Here is a 19,426-nt window from a genome sequence, read left to right on the forward strand (position 1 = left end):
CAACATAATATGCACTTGTTTATTGTGTTGTATTTTGTGGAGCAATTTTTTTTTTATTATTTCCATTTTATAGATTTATTTCATATCTACAATTTCCACCGATATACTTAATATTATCACGGACCAAAATCCCGGTGAATATCAGATAACCATTATCGCGACGTAAAATAAATACGTTTATACAACTATAAAAATGGTGTCAAATTGTAAGTTATCTTTTTTTAAAAATTATTTTTCAATAAAATACCGCGCGTCCGATTTTCAACCATATATATAATATTTACAACCATAAATATAATATTTTTGAAATATTTACTATAATAAATATACGGGAGACCAAGAGTTTTTACGGGAGACCAAGAGTTTTTACGGGAGACCAAGAGAGATATAGTTTTTAACAGAACGCGTCAGTTACTAGTTAATTCTCTCCTAAAATAATATTTGAGATCATTGTGATAATTCAGAAATGGAAGTAATCTCTCCTTATTTCCACCCTCTTTACGCCCCTTTTGAGTATATACAACATTATAGAGGATAATATTTTGGTTATTTATACTGTTTGTTTTTTTATACATTGACATCCCATTGCTACATGCTTAATCCATGATACTTAACAGCTTTTCTGTAAAGAAAGAAAGAAAAAAATATTTGCCAAGAACATGAGTACAGACATACAAATTTATTAAAAACCTACATAAATATATGAGGAGCATGCTATCCACTAAATAATAACAAAAACGTACCTTATACCAGCTTGAAATTCTATCTGAGTCTATCATTAAAGAAATCATTTAAAGTATCATTAAGCAAACAATCATATAGGTATATAAATAATGTAAACTCATGTTTTTGCAAATAAATAATCTTTGCCTGTGTTATGTTATAGACGTCGTATTGTATTGCTGAAACCACATAGCTAATAAGGTTCCTTTAAAATGTGTACTTGTTCGCAGCTGCACTATTAAAAGTTTTGATCGTTATTATCTGTACTCAATCTGCGTCGTCAAGGAAAAATAAAATTCGAACACGTCCAATGTTGAGGCAAACGACCAACTTTTATTCAACCAGTATGATTCTCGATTCGCCATCTCTTGGGGCCAAATCTGTTACAACGCCACCAATGGATTTTCTACATTTGGATTTTACTGGCAACCTTAGAGCATTAATGTTCAAGGTACAGGTCTAGCTGGAGTGACCAGCCGCACCTAGATCTAGCCGGGATGATAACATGATAACGGCTGAACATATAGGCCCAATCGAACATAAGCAGGCTACATTTAGGTCTAACCGGCTAAATCTAGGTGTCGAGTCAAATCAAATCACTTCGAGGTTTAGCCGTAACATATCTCTGTTTAAATATCTAATGCATATAATGTCAGCTCCACACTATCACCCAACTCGGACTGATGCCGACGTGAATGCATGAACATTGCGTAGTTTATATGAGTGTTTTATTTATCGCGGTGAAAAACCAGCAAAGTGTGCCGAATCCGCCAAGTTCGGCGAACTGGTCCGCGATTTAATTGTATAAGACCTATATTTGTTAATTGACGTCCTTGGAGAAAAGGCTGCGGTGAAGTTTGTTGCGCCGCTTCTTCTTCACCTGCGCTTTGGAAGCCGGCAGTAGACTTAGTTTAAGTAATTTTTGACGTCAATAAGTGATGTATATCATCCTAAATTGAATAAAGAATTTTTAATTTGAATTTGAATTTGGATAGTGTGGGGCTGGCATAATATTTGTATACACTCGTTAGTAATTTAAAAAAAAGTTTCCAACCATTGGTTGTGCGTAAAAATTCGCTTAATTACTTTATTTTTAAGTATTGCCAATAAGAACACTTTTGACGACTTGATAATTTTATGAATTTATGAGAATCGAACGCGGTCCAATGGTGTACATATCGAAGGCAAACGTAAACTAAGAGCAAGGAAAAAACATGTAATGGAAAGGATACAATTAAAAGCAAAGGATTCATTCACAACAAAGAACTTGTATTGAGATGAGTGTATGGCATAACAAATGTCGCAGGATGTGACAGAGAAAGATAGCTTATAAAAAGAGAGGCTTACACTCAACAATGTGCGAGAAGTTTGTGAAGTATTTTAAATATACATAATGCCAGCTCCACACTGTCACCGAACTTGCCGACACATGCCGCATGCCGACGCGAATGCGTGAACATTGTAGTTAGTATGAGTGCTTTTCCTTACCGCAATGAAAAACCAGCAATGTATAACGAAGTTTGGCAAACTGTTCGACGACAGTGTGGAGACAGCATTAGTGTAGAACTGTACCTGTACATCCGAGCAGATGAAGTAGTGTTAATTTTTAATTTGCAGAACTTAAGGCCGAATAATTTCAGAGATAGTGTAACCTTTTCACCTTACACTGCACTTTTATCATTGGGACAAATGTTGCTGGGAAGTAGCAGTCGTAATCACAAGGAACTGAAATTGGCAGCAGGAATCGGTCGTAGAGCGGTGAAACACTTTATTTTTTATTATATTATACGTTTATTTTTCGTCTTTCCCCCAATCTATGAATGTAAAAATTCATTTGTCTTCTCAAAAAAATTAATTAAAAAATATTATAATAAGTCTTTTTGTTAATTCTCACATTTATTTCTCAATCAATACGCAATGAATGAATTAATCAAAAAATAACTATCCTTTAACCCTAAGATCTAAAAGTTACTTATATAGGCTATATAAAATGTAAACAAAAATATGAACAAATTTCGTATATAAGATAGAAGCTTGGCAAATTTGAATAAATGTCATCTATTTTTGTGGTTTTTCAATCAATAAATTGTTTATCGGTCTAAACTTTAAATGGATCGAATCGAACAATAAAATGGGACTAATTAAATTACAATCAAACTTGTTTACTACCGCGTCAGTAAAAGTGGAATAAACATTTTCAAATCCATTATAATAGTACATAATAGTTACATAGCTTTTAGACATAATGTAATGTTCCAATATACGATACATTTTTTTTTTCAAAAATCAACCCCTAATTGATTATAATGGGGGTGAAAGTTTGTATGAAAATCATGTTACTAAATTTGACGACCTCCGTGGCCTAATGGTCATCATGCCAGACTGCTACGCTGGAGGTCCCGGGTTCGATCCCCGGTCAGGTCAAGAAGGAAAATGATCTTTTTCAGACTAACCAGTATTTATCTATATATGTATATGTTATAGAATATAGTATCATTGAGTTAGTATCGCATAACACAAGTTTCGAACTTACTTTGGGGCTAACTTAATCTGTGTGATTTGTCCCTATATATTTATTTATTGTTTACTAAATATTTTACGTTTGTTTTTTTAACAGGCTAAATATAAATTCAGAGAAATGATGTATTATCTAAAAAATACAAGCACCTTGAATGAATGTGCTCAAGTTAGCATAGCAAGCTTGTTATTTGCTAGTACAAGATATGCTTCGAATTTTGACTTTGAGTTGGCGATGAATAACAGTTATTTCTACGGCTGCTTCCACACGGTGGACTATGGCGATTATGATGATGCTCTGCTTTACATTAATAAAGTAGTAAGCTATAATATACACAATTTTGTAATGTATTCTAGCTAATAAGTGTTCTCTCTCCTATAGAGAGCGAAGTTTCCCTATCGAGTCGATTCGAAGTGAGACGCAGCGAACCAATCTCTACGTAGGACAAAGATGGGTCGCCATTCATCGATTCCACGTCTATGCAAGCTCTTTAATAATAACAGTGACAAAATTGACATTACAGATAGTCTACGGAAAATTCGCAAATGTCTCTTAAATTAGTTTTGTTTTATTTAATTTTTTTGTCGTGTTGTTGTTCATATAGTTCATAAGTATTTGTCGGAGTCACTGTTTGGATTATTTTATATTAATGCATGCCGTGTTTGTCTGTAATAGACTGTACAATTAGATTTTATAAATGTATTGTTGTAACAGTTGTAAACAGACCAAATAAATAAATATAAAAAATAAAAACCAATCACAACGCATAGTGTCGTTAGATCACAATGGCACAATGTGATTGGTTCGCTGCGTCTCACTTCGAATCGACTCGATGGAATAGAAATGAAGATGTAAATAGCAAACTCACGCTAAGCCCTTAGTTCTCTACTCGTAATTTTTTGGACATTTTAATGGTTCCGTTACTGCACCTCACTATCTTCTTGTATTTATCTCCGCTTCTGAAAGTGCAAGATATCATTACGAGTATAAATCAAAGTCGCTTCCCGCTGTTTCATCTTCCTTATGTATGCTTAGATCTTTCAGATTACGCAATGGATTTTGATTATTTTATAAACAGTGTGATTTCTGAGGTAGGTTTAGGTTTATATTTTATTTTATTATATTTTACCCGAGCGGGTAAGCCGGGACTGGTGGCTAGTATATTATAAATTTAGAATGTCCCAAGGCCCAAAGTAGGCACTAACGCAGTATTAAGTAGCGGTTTGAGACGCTAATAACTAATTAACTCTAATTTAAGTATTACTAGCGACTTCCCCGGCTTCACACGGGTGCAATATTATACATGTTATATATTTCTGTTCCTCTTAAATCGCTGTATCTATTAAAAAACCTGCATCCATATCGGTTGCTTAGTTTTAAAGGTCTACTCGTAAGCATATATAGGGACAGAAAGCGGGAAGTGACTTTGGTTTATACTATGTAAAGTTAATGAAGTGATCGCATAACAAATTAACATAAACATTAAAACAAAGCATTCGATTCTACCCTAATAAACACTACAGGCCCACATATTTCTTTTACAAATCTTTTCGCGCCCTTTTTAAAGAACTATGGCCGTCCTGAGAGAGAGAGAGAATAATTTTAATTCACTTTTGAAAATTCATAATTTTTTGTTGTTCACTCACAGACGAAGGAACATTTAAGATTTTATCAGATGAGTGATGTGATAGATTTAGACGAGTTAACTGCAACAGAACCTACAAGCATTGTTATAACAAATGGTATGACTTTTCATGTAAGTATTTTTTTTATGATATATTTTCTAATGCATTTTTTGCTACTACATATTTTTTTGAGTTCAAATTTTTGCAATTAATAAAATAGTTAGCCATGAATCTATTATATTTTATTGTTTGTTTGAAAATTTTTTATGAAAACTTTAAATGTCGTAAATAAAAGGGAGTAAACGTGGACGCGTTTCGACCCAAATTATACATTGAAAAACAATTAAATAGGTACTTATGGCGATAAACTTATTTTTCGTTCTGATATGGAGATTAATAATTGTAGTAAATATCTCCAGTTAACAGCACCAGCCGTTTTTAATTAATCTTTAAAACATAAAATTACCTAGTTCTTGTGGCTTAACAACGATTTAATGATGGAAGCTAGATATATGCTGTTGAGGAACTTTTTACAGGTTTTTATTGGTCAAAAATGTTTCTATACTATTGACGTACCTACGAGTATCACCCACAAATATAGCAGCGTTCGTGAGGAATTCTTTCGTTTGACCGTTTTTTCGCCGACTTACTTTGCAAATTCAGTTATCATGGAAAGTCCTTATCAATTTATTTAATAATTTATAGCCTTTGTACACCCTGACATTACATTCTGTATATTGGTGAAAGATTTTTTGAAATCGATCGGTGCAGTAGTTACGCAGATTAAATAGAAACTCATAATATATCATTATAATATTAGTATGGACATGAATGAACAATATGTTAGTTTATTCGAATATAATTGAAGAATGTCACAGTGTTCATAATTGCATACTAATATTATAAATTCGAAACACTGTCCATCTTTCGGTCTATCACTTACGCTTTCACGACTAAAATAGATGAATACATAGTATGAATAGATTGTTAGGGAGTTTCCCGATCAGATCAAATCGAGTTCGTTGTTTAATTGATAAGGTGTTAAAAGATGGGTGTAACAGAGCCTTGACGTAAGTTTTTTATAGTGTCTAAAATCGTTGATCGTTATAAATGTTTTGAAAATCTGTGATCTGGAAATAAGGCTTCAACTTCACATGTTACACTCAACTTCAAGTCAAGTCATCCTTCGGGATAAGTTAAATTGGAATGAGTTTACTGAATTTTTATTATTATCCTCAGGGTTATTGGGAATTCAAATTCGATTTAGTGAGAGAAGGCATGTTTCATGCTCCAGGAAAAGACATAAAATTAACCATGATGACTGTTAAAGGTATCTTCAATTATACTATATCACATACGCATGCAGTGGAGGTAAGTAAGACAGTTGTTCAAAATCCATCACACACTTACTACTAAATCAGACCAACGGTTCAAAGTTATCGCGTTACAAACATACGAGTACACACACACACATACACCCACACCCACACACATATACACACACACACACTCATTCATAGAGAAAATACAAAAATGTATTTTACATTTATTTTATTTTTGACAAAATCTACGATTTGTGAGCTTGTACAAAACCCAGTACAATGTTTATAGTCTAAGGAGTCTCGTACATCTTTTCGAATACAAATTAGTCAAATCAACGCTTGGTTTTTGTTTCAATATGCCGAAATAACTGTAGAACGCGTCACGATTGACCAAATTAAATTTTCCACATTTACTTTGTAAACATGTTTCGCGTGCAAATTACTTCGAAACGTATAACTATCTGTATCTAAGTATTATGTTAATCTTTTTTTTTAGGTGATACAAATACCGTATTCAGGCTACCAAGCATCATTAGTAATAATATTGCCGTTCAATAATCACCTTTACGCACACAAGAAAGATATATATTGGAATAAGGTATTCGGTGTACTGGACAGAACTCGTTTACAAGTTACTATTCCGAAGTTCATGACTCGTACTGTATTGGATTTTGTCGAAGTATTAAAAGGGGTAAGGTCATTTATTAAACTTAGCGAAATAGTAAACTCACTCCTATCTCTTTCATCGTCCTGTGTTCCTGGTTGCACCCACAGCTGTTGCGCCCAAAGTCCGAGTTCCGCATATAAAATAAGAAATTAAATTGAATTGACTTTGATTTCATGACTGCCTGACAACAACATTCTTTGGGAATGCGGTTGTCGCCTATCAGATGTAAAAACTATATGTATCTCCCTAGTCGCCTTGTATATCCAATGGAGGATATAAATCCTTACAAGTAGAATATTAATAACGTTTGAATAAAACTAGATTTTATTGACATTTGTGATTGGTCTGTCTGATGAGAGAGAGGGAGAGAGGTCGGTTAGCCATCAAAAAAAATTCTAAAACACACAACAAACCTTTTCTATACATCTACAAATTTAATAACGTGATGTAGTATTTACGTCAAATGCAAAGTGCCATCTATTGACATTTTCACGCTACATAAAGCCTACCCCATCCCGTCACTTTGTTTGTCTATTCACGTCAAACACGAAATCTATGAAATGGATTTCATGCGGTTTTCACCATTAGGTAGAGCGATATTTTTATTACAAGCATTTATTTAACTTGCAATGTAACTGTCACTGTGTTAGCTATTGCAACTCAATTTTGTTGAGCTGAAATTTTGTAAACACGTTTAGTTTGGATGTGATGTACTTTTGATAAGCATGAACAGCTGATGGTGCATCCAGGAACGGCTCCAGAAGTGGGAACTCCACAGCAACGGACATGGTTTTTTAGCGTGTAATCATTACGACACAAGTTAAAAAGGCTAGCCAATAATCTTTTTCAACCTCTTTTTCTTAAAAAAATTACTTCCATAATCAATTTATTTTCATTATTTAACATCTTTAATACATCTGTTTTGTTTACTAATACTATAGTTTATGGGATACGACAATTTAGTAGTGCTCATATCGAGTTGTATGGAATAAATTCGTTGAAATCACCATACTAAGTTTATTTCAAACCCAATGGTTGCACCAGTCAACTTTGAAGTTAACTTAAAACCGCGCGACGCCAGATTAAGCAAAATGGCGTTCTTAGTTGATTGGTGCAATCAATTATGTTATTCGTAAATATATTTTTGCCTTCACAGATAGGAATGAAAGATATATTCGATCCGATGAACAATGTTCTGACCAAAATTATGGATAACACCAGAGTTCATATCTCAGCAGGTAAACATGTCGGCGTGATGGAAGTGAGCGAACGATATTTGTCAAGTACGACCCATAAACCGGATCGTAAGTACAAATTAAAAGTACTTTATTAACACACACACTCCACAGTATACGAGTACAGAGTTACTGGTATCAAACGCATAACCTCCTAAACTTGGGTGCATGAAAACAAAGCAACTTTTATTCTATGACTTTTCGCGATTCGTAGTTTGTATTTTTTTTTACAATCTAATTTGCATTCTACACATCTTAATTCTATGCAATAGCCAAACAACACGAGACAGTACAGTAGCGTTATATGTAGAAGAATTGAACATCGAGATAACGTTTTATAGAAACGAAATCGAAACTAAAAAATGTCTTTTAATTTAGCGCCAATCCCAAATATTTATTTTATCTATGGTCAACCCAGAGATTTTAGCCATCATTTGGATGTAAAACCTTCTATGTTAACAAATGATTAATAGTATGTTATTTTTTGAAATTTGGTACACGGGTAGAAAACCTGGAATAACTAGAGTACCTACTTGTTACCTCGAAATCCACACGGGAGCGAAGCCCGGGGGTATAGCTAGTTTTAAAATATTTGATAAATTATTAATATTTGTTCACAGAATCCATACATTACTTCGGATATCGCGTAATTAATGTTGACCGACCATTTTATTACATTGTGACAGAAAATCATCAACAACTCATGGCTGGATGGTTCAACGGCTATCCTTACGATTGCGCAAAGTTTAAATTTTGTGACTAGTAATCAACTAACCATTAGTGTGCACATTTTTCTCAACAGGCTAAGCAAAATCCTGTTCACAAATATGTGTTATAATATGCCAATCTAGCGAATATAGTAATTTTTTAAATACCTTTATGAGGTATTTATTTAACATACCTACACTTTTTCACGATATTCTCAGTAATATGGATGATGGAATCCTATATCAACTTCTATGAAAAATCGAGTCACAAGTCCGATCAGTTGATCCGTGAATTTGTATGCGAGAGCAAAAAAATTGTGTCATTATTTAATTAGTGAAGATCGTTTTCTCGCCCAACACAAATTCTATATCAATAAAATACCTATTATCTAAGCACATCTATCTCGCTCTCTATCGTACTGTGTGTGTGTCTAAACACATATTTCAATACAATAAATTCGAATCGCATAATTCTAGTTTTATCCGATCCGAACTCTAATTTTAGGTGTAGCACTTAAGTATTGAAAATTAGAAATATATAGTCTGCCTACAGTATAAAAAATAATATATATCTACGAGTCTGACGTCGCTTTACCTGCCTGTGTAATTGTGCCTGAATAAAAGTGAGTATCTGACTGTAAAATCGATTTTACATTCAATTCGAATGCAACGAGGTAATGATATTTGAAATTAGTTATGTTCTTATCTTTGATGATGACAAAAACTGCAATTACTAAAGAAAGATGCTGAGCGCATTTGTTTAAGAAAACTTGTGTAAAAATAAGGACAAAAATTAAAAAGGATGACAATAATGCTATTGAGCTGTAAGTATTTTAAATTAATCATTATTAGCAATTTTAATTTCACTCCCCACTGTTACGCTGTTGGCTTGTCTTGTGGGTTGAGAGTACGTCTTATAATATCAGTTGCTGCGAAACGTAAAAAAAATACTAAGGTAATTACTCTGTCGCTCAATTATAAAATTGTTCTTCTGTGATGAAGTTATTATGTCATTCCTCAATTTCTAATACCAGTGTTCTTCATTCCCGTTCACAATCTGTCGTTATCGCAAAATTGGTTTGACAGGTTCTTGGATCAAAGCCGAAGAGTAAACACACAGTCTTTATTGTCATAATACGTTTTGAAAAGAAAATTTTAGTCGAAGCAGTTAAAAAAAAATGCTAAAACGTAAGAGCTTCATAAGCGATGCAGCTAAATGCTAAAGTTATTTGCGTGGTTGCGTGGCTGGCTGCACACTTATTTTAGCGATTTTTATATTTTTGCAGCAAAAGTGTTAAAGATCTGTCTCATAATGTCATTAATCCTATCCGCCACATCAAATAAAGATGATACCCTTGAATCTAAAAGTATTGATAGTACTGGCGACTCCCTCGAAGACAAATCATCTCACGGTAGTAGGTTAGAATTGGACCTAACGGGTACGCTGAGGCAGACGTTTGTCTATGTAAGTAACTATATTTTTCACTGTATGGCTACATGGAAGCTAATGGAAGCTATTTCATGTTTCATCTGGGGGCATGGTTAATTAGATCACGATTAAGAAGGTTAATATCCCGTACCAACCTCAACGGGCACGCATCCTTTACCAAGATTGCTTTCTTACTATAATGCACCACGTTTCTCTAAGTTCGAATATGAAATCCAGTTTAAGTGGTATTATTTTTTTTTCCTTCATTTCTTCAAAAATTACATGAGTGTAGGTACATCCTATTTTGGGCATTATGATAAATGTAATTATAACTGCTCTTTTCATCTTATTATTATTAGGGTTAGTTGCACCGTCTAATTTGACGTTGTTTTTATACGGCGAGCCGCCGAAGTTTAAGCTGGAATAATAATATATTATATAATATTAATTTGGAATGTTTCTTTTTGAAAACCATAAACTTCCTTCATCCATATCTTTTGTTACATGCGTTGGAAAAAAACAAAATAAACTGGGAAAGTATTAACATATTTTGTTAGATGACTAAGGAACACATAGCCACAAACAATAATAGTATTCCAAGAAGGGTTGACAGGCAGGCGGCCGCTAATTCTTTAAAATTTTAAGGTTATTTTTATATGTTAACTCTGAACACAGAAAGAGAGTGGAATGTCCTACGATTTGTATTTTTATAAATAATATTTTGTACAATAAAGTAATAAAAAAGGCAATGAATTGCTGTTGAAATGATAATGATCTTTGTTATTTCGTCTTTTTAACCTCAGACGCAAAAAGAGTCTGTCTGTGTATCTGTTGTGAACCGATTTTCGTTTAGTTTTTTGTGTCATAAATGATTTTATCCCGAGTATTCTTAGCCATGTTTTATGAAAATCGTTTCAGCAGTTCAAAAGTTGTAGCGAAATAAATATTGATAGTCGGGGTTTTTTTTTTAATTTGTCTAACAAATAAACTTGTTGTTAACAGCACATGGGTCTAATGGACACCCGCACAAGCGCTGTTTGTTCTCCTATATCGGCCCTCTTGCCCCTGGGCAAACTGGCCATGGGCTCAAGCAGTAGAAGATATGAAGAGTTCAAACAGGCTGTAGGATATAGACGAAGCAAGGTATTATTTTTTATGTAGCTCAGGTCCCAGTGCTGGGCAAAAGCTTCCCCTATTTGTTTCCAACCACTTCTGTTCCTCGCCGGTTGTTGCCATTCCTTATCGAAGGCCGACAGTTCGTCAGACCATCGCACCTTCGGCTTGCCTTGCGATCTTTTCCCATCAGTCGGGGCCCAAGTAGTCACTTGTCTGCAAGCAGCAAGCCTTCTTCGCAGTAAGGTATACAAAAATTAAAAAAAATCATATTTATTAAGGTCCCAGGTTTGAATCCTACTCGTGACATATGAGTTTGTACACGTATAACATTACTTAAGACTGATGCTTTTTCGACGTATATAGGTTAAAAAAGAATAAATAAAAATATAAAATTCCCCGTCTCGTTTCGTCAAGAGAGTATTAATTAGCACATTACAATACAACTAACTGGACGGATGAAATTTTAACATTTAATGTTTCTTTTATAGGTTGTCAGTAAGTTCACGGCCGTAATGTCAAAACTGAACCATATATCTGGTAGAGTGCAGTTGACAATAGCAAGTAGATTATATGTATCCAAAGACTACAGTTTGAGATCTTCATTCCACGAGCGTGTGAGGCACATATTCAAGTCAAGTTGTGAACGGGTCGATTTTAGAAACGGTGTTGAAACAGCTAAGAGCATTAATAGATGGGTGAGTAAACAATATTAAATCATTATCATTTGGTTTACCATTCCGCAGTTTATTTTATGACTAGATGTTGCCCGCGGCTTCACTCCCGTGAGAACTTTGAGATAAAATATAGCCTATAGCAATCTTGGATAATGTACCTTTACAATGGAGAAATAATTTTTGAAATCAGTTCGGTAGTTTCGGAGATTACCCGCCTCAAACATACAAAAGGGATAAAACCAAGAAGAGCTGGCTTGATGTCATCAAGGATGATATGAGTGCCAATTGTCTGACAAATAAGGATGTCGACGACCGCGCGAAGTAGGGACGTAAAAGTACGAAAGCTGACCCGAGGCTCCAACGTTCAACGGATGAGGAAGGAACAGGTTAAACTCTCAGATGACAGAAAGAGACAACGTAAGGCGATAGTAGCCATCAAATTACAAAATCTATTTTCATTTCACAGATACATTCGGAAACAGACGGAGTAATCAAAGATCTAATAAAACCTGGCGAAATAGATAAAGAAACTTCCCTTCTTATAACAAACGCCATCTATTTTAATGTAAGTTTTTTGTGAAATGTTTCATTCAATTTTGTTAAGATCATTATAGTTCACCGAACTGAGATGACATGTGTTGGAATCGTCCAACTGATGGAGTTTTTTTTTGAAAATACCCTTTCACCAACCATCAACGAGTTAACTCGCGATCTTTGAAATTTCCTTTTCACAGGGTCGATGGAAAGATAAATTTAATGACATCCACGATGCCGTATTTTACACTCCAAGTCGAGACAAACTTGTCAAATTGATGTCAAGAATAGGAGATTACAATTACGTAAAAAGCGACAAGTTACACGCTGAGGTTTGTATTCCATGTTTCACAAAACTTATTTGTATTTTAAGGACTGTTCAAACTGAGGCGAATTCCGGGCGCAACTTAGGACGCGATTCGCTCGCGCCGATTGCGCCGTCAGTTAACGTGGATGTGTTTAAAAAGGGCGCGAATGGTCGCTTGCGATGCAGCGAATCCTACGCATTTTCATCGCGGGATAGTGTCTTATTTCAAAATTATTATTTTTTAAAGTAAAAGAATCTTTACTTAGAAAGTCCAAGCGAAGTCCCGCTTAGAATTCGAGTCAGTTATAACAGTCCTTCATTTAATTAAAATCATTTTAAAAATAGCACTGTTAAAAATAATAAATCGGTGTTACTTTACCATTTAATATATTACAATCATATTTCTCTAACTATACTTTTAAACTTTCGCGTTTGAGTCAGTAGTCCAGTGACCACGAACCTTTGTCCGAAACGTCTGGGAAATAAAAAAAAGTATGTGCACGTTGAATACCCTGTCATTTAATATATAATATTTCTTTAGATTGTAGAAATTCCGTATTCGGGCAACGATGTGTCATTTATTGCGGTACTACCAAATGAAAGACAAGGACTGGCGTCGGTGCTGCGTAGCTTGATGGACTCGCCAAAACGTTTAAACGAAGAAATGTCGAAAATGAGACAGCAACGTATGAGTGTCTCCATCCCGCGGTTCAAAATTAAATCAGACCTTGATTTGGCGGCTTTATATTATAAGGTAATTAAAGATATAAATAGACAACACTAAACAAATATACCTACTCCACATAGAAGCGTCAATTGAGGCACCACTTTGCCATGGTTTTCCATAGAGACTACAACATGGTATTTATTCATAAACGGCGTGAAAAGACCCCTGTTGTAGCCGTCCATAGGATGCGGTGACTACCTTCCACCAGCTAGGTCGCATGCCAGTTTGCTCGCTCAGAAGTATATAGAAACACCACTATCATACCTTCACACGGAGCCTGCACACTAGTAGTTAAGATGTTAAGATGAAGAAATAAATTTCATTAGCGTGTGTGAGTGGATTATTGTTCTTCACTCACGGATTTCTATAACATTTGTTACACAGACGTAGAATATATCTTGGAGCACATAGGGTACTTTTGTCTCGGAATTCTCACTCACGTGAGCAAAGCCTCGATGTGCAGCTAGTTATTCTTAATACTCACAATATTTTTCCCCACAGATTGGTATGAAAGATATATTTAAAAAAGACAACAAAGTATTGACCAAGGTGTTAAAAAATCATCGTGTACATGTGTCGAGAGCTGTTCATGCGGCGGTCATTGAAGTCGACCAGTACGGAACTGAAGGTGCTTCCGTATCAGGTAAACATGAACAATCTCTCTTGTATATTCATTCACTCTGTTTTCATTCTAGGCTGTAACGCCTTGACTGTGAAGTCTAGGGCCCGCGTAAAATATTCTATATGCTAAATCAAATTTCATTAAAGACTTATTAGTATTAAATATATTAGGATTTGTATGCCTGACGCCAAATTTTGTATTGCCTATCAATCGTCAGAGCTTGGTTACCTCGTACGATATACAAGGGAGGACATAGGAAGGTTATTCTAAGACAATAATATGGCCAACTCTGCGGGCTTCTGAGACGAGGCAATTACTATTTTTAATTAACCTTCAAGGTGAGGGTATTTCTGAAATAACATACACACCCTGTAATAAAAAGGGAATAAAATTCGTATCACAAGTTACAGCAAAAAATACCAAGGGATTACTGAAATGACTTCGGATTATCTCTTAACTGCTACTATCTACTGCAATAACAATGGTCCACGTGACCAAACAATTCTAAGCTGTTGTCACATCACGGCAAGGGAAAAATAATATTACACGGACGTAACTGTTCGTGATAACCAGTTACATCTGACCCACCGTGCTATCAAACAAACTACGTTTATTAACAATACAATACTATAATGCTTTATTGCACAAATTAGTTACATAGTGTGCATAAATACAAAATGTGTGATGGTATAGAGTGAGCAATTTCTTCCAGACAACCTTTTGGGAAATTGCTAGATGAGGAAATATAGTAATTAATGCGGATCGGATCAAACAGAAAATTGTAAAAATAGACTAATATATAAATATACTCAACATAAAATATCATGAACCTACATAAATATAAATGCAATAAACTTACATACACACATTATTATCACAAGAATTTGATATTATTATTAAATCAAATCAAATCAAATCATTTGTGCAGGAATTAGACTTTCACAGGCACTTTTTCACGTCAAATTTTATATTAAATAGTAATTTCTCACAAGCTACAAACTACTGGCATATAGATATTTTCCACAAGAATTTGATATTATGTTTTCATTTCCAGCTGTTCAAGCAACAGTAGTATCTGCAACATACGTTGAGAGACGATTCAGAGCCGATCATCCATTTCTGTTCTTTGTGATCGCTAATGATGAACAGTTGTTTGGCGGTATTTACACCGGCGAATGATTAATTTAAAACCCAATATAATATCAGGAAATGTTTTTATTCACGTGTTTAGTCTCTCTTTATTTCTTTTAAAACTCCTACTCCAACACGAAATACAAATTCCTTTCGCAGTTCAGTCTAATGTTTTCTAGACCTGCCAAGTTTCGCTTTGATTAAAAAACAAAGATGGCTTATTGCTATAAAGATAACGATACGTGGGTCGGAAGGCAGACGAGAGGGGTACAAGGCTCCGCCACCACCCCAAGACCTAAGCCCCAAATCAACCAATCGACTTGTAGGAAACTAACTTTCAACCATATAATAAATTTAATATATAGCCATTTGGGATTGATTTTTTTATAAAAATTGCCTATGTTTGAACGGGGTTCTTTAACACATACATATCAAATTTAATGAAAATCGGTCTAGCGGTTTAGCCGGGAAAGCAGTATAGACAAACAGGCAGACAGATGAAAGACGGCGTAATAATATTAGTATGGATATTAGTATGGATTTTTGCGCTGTGGAACCCGCCAAAACCAGTGATCTTCCAAGGCACCAAGTTGTCTTTCGTACAAGGACTGTGGAAGACCACGAAAGCTGCGACGCATGCGCATGTTCTGCCCACACATCCAGTGCAAAAAGTACACATTTATCTGTTTAATTTGTAATTTTTTTCCAGCTATACAAGTAGTGGCAGTATCTGCACCATACGTTGAGAGACGATTCAGAGCCGATCATCCATTTCTGTTCTTTGTGATCGCTAATGATGAACAGTTGTTTGGCGGTATTTACACCGGCGAATGATTAATTTAAAACCTAATATAATATCAGGAAATGTTTTTTATTAACAATGTTTGGAGTGGATTGCACCAGTCGACTTTAACATTAACTTCGACTTGCGCCATTTTGTCTAAAAGTCGGTTGTGCAGGTTAAAGTCAACGTCAAAGTAGACTGGTGCTTCATCCTATGTCTCACTGGGCAATGATTTTGTTATCTTTAAAGCTCCTATTTAACATGAAACTAGTTGGACAAAAATCCCTTTAAAATTTTCGCACTTCTTTCAATACACAATATTCTTTAGACCTGCCCCAAGGTTCCTCTTGCCTAGTTCCATTTTAGCTTTGCATACTTATATCATATGTAATGTAGTTAACACATAATTGGGATTGTCATACAAAAAGTAAAAAACGTAGAATATAACCTCGCAAAGTATTTTTTTAAAACATTTTCGATATAATTAATACTCGGTACACACCAAATCTTGTTATTAAACTACTCACAGATGAACGGAAAATGGGTTAATAATCACAATCCATACAGTATACATAGAATTTAATATCAGATTACATAAGGAGATTATTCTAGAGGTACATATCATAAAACAAGTCCTCTGTCCCGTCTGTCTGTTCGCGATAAAATTACTGCACGGATTTTCATGCGGTTCACCAATAGACACTAGACTCCTAAGAAGACACTTCTATACACATAAACCAAGTGTATATTTTCACAGATTATTCTCAAAAAATCCGACGCAAACGATATTTTTTGTGGGAAGAATTGAAAAGTACTCGATTTAAACGCAGCCTGTGTGAGATTCTTACAATATTTAATATCAAAATCTCAAATTTCCATTGCATTTCCGAGCAAACATGACATGGCTTTTTAGCTTTGTTATTTATCATAATTAAAACTTGCTCTGTGATACAGGCAAGCCATACTCGACGTATTTATGTGTGATATAAGGTGATGTATTAACAGGTTGTTCCTTGACTTCATTCTCAATAACGTGGTTGAGCTTCCAAGCCCTGTAGAACATCAGAGACATAAAACCAAGAAATGCTAAATACGGCACCATTGCGTACATTGTGTATATATCGACGTGAAAAAAGGTCGACGTACACGCCACCGCAGTTATGTCCAATATGACAAAGTAGAAGAAACCCTGAAATTAAAAATATAATTATAAAAATACACAGAAAATAAAATCCTAACAAATATTATAAATGCGAAAGTAAGTTTGTTTGTTATGTCTTCACGTTTCATCTGCTCAACCCAATCATCTTAGCATTTTGCACACATGTAGTTTGAAGTATGGAGAAGGAGTACCTCTCATCCCGGAAAAATAACTGTCCGTGGGAAATTCACGCGGGCGAAGCTGCGGGCATAAGCTAGTCAACGATAATTTTCTTTTGTTGATCTGTGTCTACTTAATTCCTACTGAGAATATAACAAATGTGAAGACTGAATATGCGTGAATGAAGCCCTACATACACGCAAAATTTACATGAAGAATTTCGATTTAATTCAGTATGCGGTCATTATTATGTCCGCGTATTAAAATTTAATATATAATCATAACCTGCAATAGAAAAGTAAACAGTATATATATATTATATAAATATCATAAATAATATAAAATAGCTAGTGTTGTAGACGTTTACAATTCCTGAATACTTACTACTTTTGTGCTACGAAACCCGACAAATACCAGTGACCATGTCCAGAGCACCAGGAGCTGACTTCCGTATAAGGACAGTGGAAGACCAGCTTCACCTGTAATAAATATATATTTTTTTAAAATAAAAAAACATTTATTGGCAGTTTCTTGCAATTAACAAATGTGAAGAAGTAAATATTCAACTTTCTCCCACTAAAATTATAAAGGCTAAAGTTTGTGAGTTTGATTGTTACTTTTTAACGCTCAAAGGGGAGGCCCAATCTTTGTAGCAATCCAAAATTCGGGATAAAAAGCTATGTCTCTATGTATTGACCATATGGTCAATACATAGCCCGAAAGTACCTACGCGATTTCCTTATGATTCGGTCAAAAAGGTTGATATATGGCTTTATAAAATAGATGGCGCTACTAGGCATAAAAACGAACTATGTTTTTTATTAATTACCCAGGTAGCACAGCAATAGCCTTATTATTGGGAAAACCAAACTTAGCTACATATTTCATTTTCATTATAAATAAAACAAAATATTTAAATAAAAATTAAGTATTTTCTATTTTGTCCCGATTTTGAAGCGATCCCCTTTCACTTTTTAAGTTTCATAATCTGGCTTTATCAAAAAGTGTGGCACCGCTCGTCATTTCGGTAATTACGATACACATGAGATTGGAAAAGAAAAAAGAAACTTACTAGTGAATCCTCCACACGCGATATATACCATATAAGATGCGTATCCAATACCAAAACACAGCATGGTCCATATAGTTAAAACGAGCCAGTTCGGAGGGTAAAAACGAGGTATCTTTAGCTTCTCGACCCATATCTCGGCTTTTGGCCTTCGAAGCATCACGCATGATATCGCGTATGTTATCCAGCCCACTATTGCAGGTATCATTACGAATGCAACTGCAATTGCTGTCTCATCGGTACTGCAAATCAAAAATATAAATATGGTAGGTTATAAATACAAATGCTTTGATATTAGGATAAGCTTTGTGAGAGACCTGATATCAGGGATGACTTGCATGTTATTTTTATGAAATAAAATATTTTTTGTGTTGCATTACATTACAATACACGTGACGAATCACCACCAATGACTACAGTATCAGTCAATACCGTGAATTTATTATTATTATTAGTCCGTAGTCAAGCACTAAGCACTAATATTCGAATGGGCAATACCACATGCTACATATCGATTAGAGCCACGGTTGATTTAGCGGGCCAAAGTCAGTACTGTGAATTCACGAAATTAAAAAAATATATAATTCATACAATATTATAAATGCGAAAATCAGTCTGTCTGTCTATGTGTCTGTCACTCTGTTTCGCTTTCACAGCTAAATCGCTGAACCGAATTTACTATGCATCACGTAGCTATCAAACCCCAAAAAGCTGTATTGGGGGCTATCACACAAAAATATTTGTCCTAGATATGAGTAATCTGGTACGGGTAAACATCGATTACAAAAAATGTAATTATGGTGTTTAGAATTAATTATTCTATGCTGACAAGAAAGACAAATATGTATTGACATTACCCTGTGATGTTTGAAGAAGACGGCGGTCTAATATACGGTGGTCTTCTACACAAACATT

The 19,426-nt window shown here is 34.7% G+C and overlaps 2 protein-coding genes and 1 long non-coding RNA gene across 5 annotated transcripts; 1 reads left to right on the top strand and 2 right to left on the bottom strand.

Annotated features, from left to right (window-relative positions):
• Window positions 1-52: 52 nt before the first annotated feature.
• Window positions 53-16,534, top strand: LOC128671078 (antichymotrypsin-2-like). Of its 3 annotated transcripts, XR_008404811.1 has the most exons (10): window positions 53-206; window positions 954-1,174; window positions 2,341-2,481; window positions 3,341-3,559; window positions 4,890-4,997; window positions 6,106-6,237; window positions 6,685-6,879; window positions 8,012-8,159; window positions 8,711-9,621; window positions 10,084-10,224. XR_008404811.1 is itself a non-coding variant. In XM_053747228.1 (9 exons), the coding sequence occupies exons 1-9, from the start codon at window positions 9,600-9,602 to the stop codon at window positions 16,169-16,171; spliced, it is 1,260 nt and encodes a 419-aa protein (XP_053603203.1). In that variant the 5' UTR covers window positions 8,851-9,599; the 3' UTR covers window positions 16,172-16,534. The 3 variants fall into 3 exon arrangements, 2 of the variants coding, with proteins under 2 accessions (XP_053603203.1, XP_053603202.1); XM_053747228.1 differs by lacking the exons at window positions 53-206; window positions 954-1,174; window positions 2,341-2,481; ... (3 more) ...; window positions 6,685-6,879; window positions 8,012-8,159 and adding exons at window positions 11,229-11,369; window positions 11,831-12,037; window positions 12,483-12,581; ... (2 more) ...; window positions 14,086-14,227; window positions 16,047-16,534 and having other exon boundaries at window positions 8,851-9,621; window positions 10,084-10,262; XM_053747227.1 differs by lacking the exons at window positions 53-206; window positions 954-1,174; window positions 2,341-2,481; ... (3 more) ...; window positions 6,685-6,879; window positions 8,012-8,159 and adding exons at window positions 11,229-11,369; window positions 11,831-12,037; window positions 12,483-12,581; ... (2 more) ...; window positions 14,086-14,227; window positions 15,261-15,428 and having other exon boundaries at window positions 8,851-9,621; window positions 10,084-10,262.
• LOC128671088 (uncharacterized) lies at window positions 332-4,290 on the bottom strand. Its single transcript, XR_008404812.2, has 3 exons — window positions 4,110-4,290; window positions 2,296-2,537; window positions 332-622 (listed from the first exon to the last, which is right to left on the bottom strand). It is a non-coding gene; the product is annotated as an uncharacterized LOC128671088 (long non-coding RNA).
• A 518-nt stretch (window positions 16,535-17,052) lies between the features above and the next one.
• Window positions 17,053-18,719, bottom strand: LOC128670921 (translocator protein-like). Its single transcript, XM_053746942.1, has 3 exons — window positions 18,515-18,719; window positions 17,857-17,921; window positions 17,053-17,310 (listed from the first exon to the last, which is right to left on the bottom strand). The coding sequence occupies exons 1-3, from the start codon at window positions 18,717-18,719 to the stop codon at window positions 17,053-17,055; spliced, it is 528 nt and encodes a 175-aa protein (XP_053602917.1).
• Window positions 18,720-19,426: the final 707 nt, after the last annotated feature.

This window comes from Plodia interpunctella, chromosome 6 (genome assembly GCF_027563975.2).
Source record: "Plodia interpunctella isolate USDA-ARS_2022_Savannah chromosome 6, ilPloInte3.2, whole genome shotgun sequence".
NCBI lineage: Eukaryota > Metazoa > Arthropoda > Insecta > Lepidoptera > Pyralidae > Plodia > Plodia interpunctella.

Bases quoted from the DNA above. Each gene is read 5' to 3' on its own strand.
- LOC128671078 (XM_053747228.1), top strand. From the start codon at position 9,600: ATGACAATAATGCTATTGAGCT. The intron at 9,622-10,083 runs GTAAGTATTTTA...ATATTTTTGCAG, and splicing joins GACAATAATGCTATTGAGCT to CAAAAGTGTTAAAGATCTGT. The intron at 13,612-14,085 runs GTAATTAAAGAT...TTTTCCCCACAG, and splicing joins TGGCGGCTTTATATTATAAG to ATTGGTATGAAAGATATATT.
- LOC128670921 (XM_053746942.1), bottom strand. From the start codon at position 18,719: ATGATACCTGCAATAGTGGGCTGGATAACATACGCGATATCATGCGTG. The intron at 17,922-18,514 runs GTAAGTTTCTTT...TATTTATTACAG, and splicing joins CGCGTGTGGAGGATTCACTA to GTGAAGCTGGTCTTCCACTG. The intron at 17,311-17,856 runs GTATTTGTCGGG...TTTTAATTTCAG, and splicing joins TGCTCTGGACATGGTCACTG to GGTTTCTTCTACTTTGTCAT.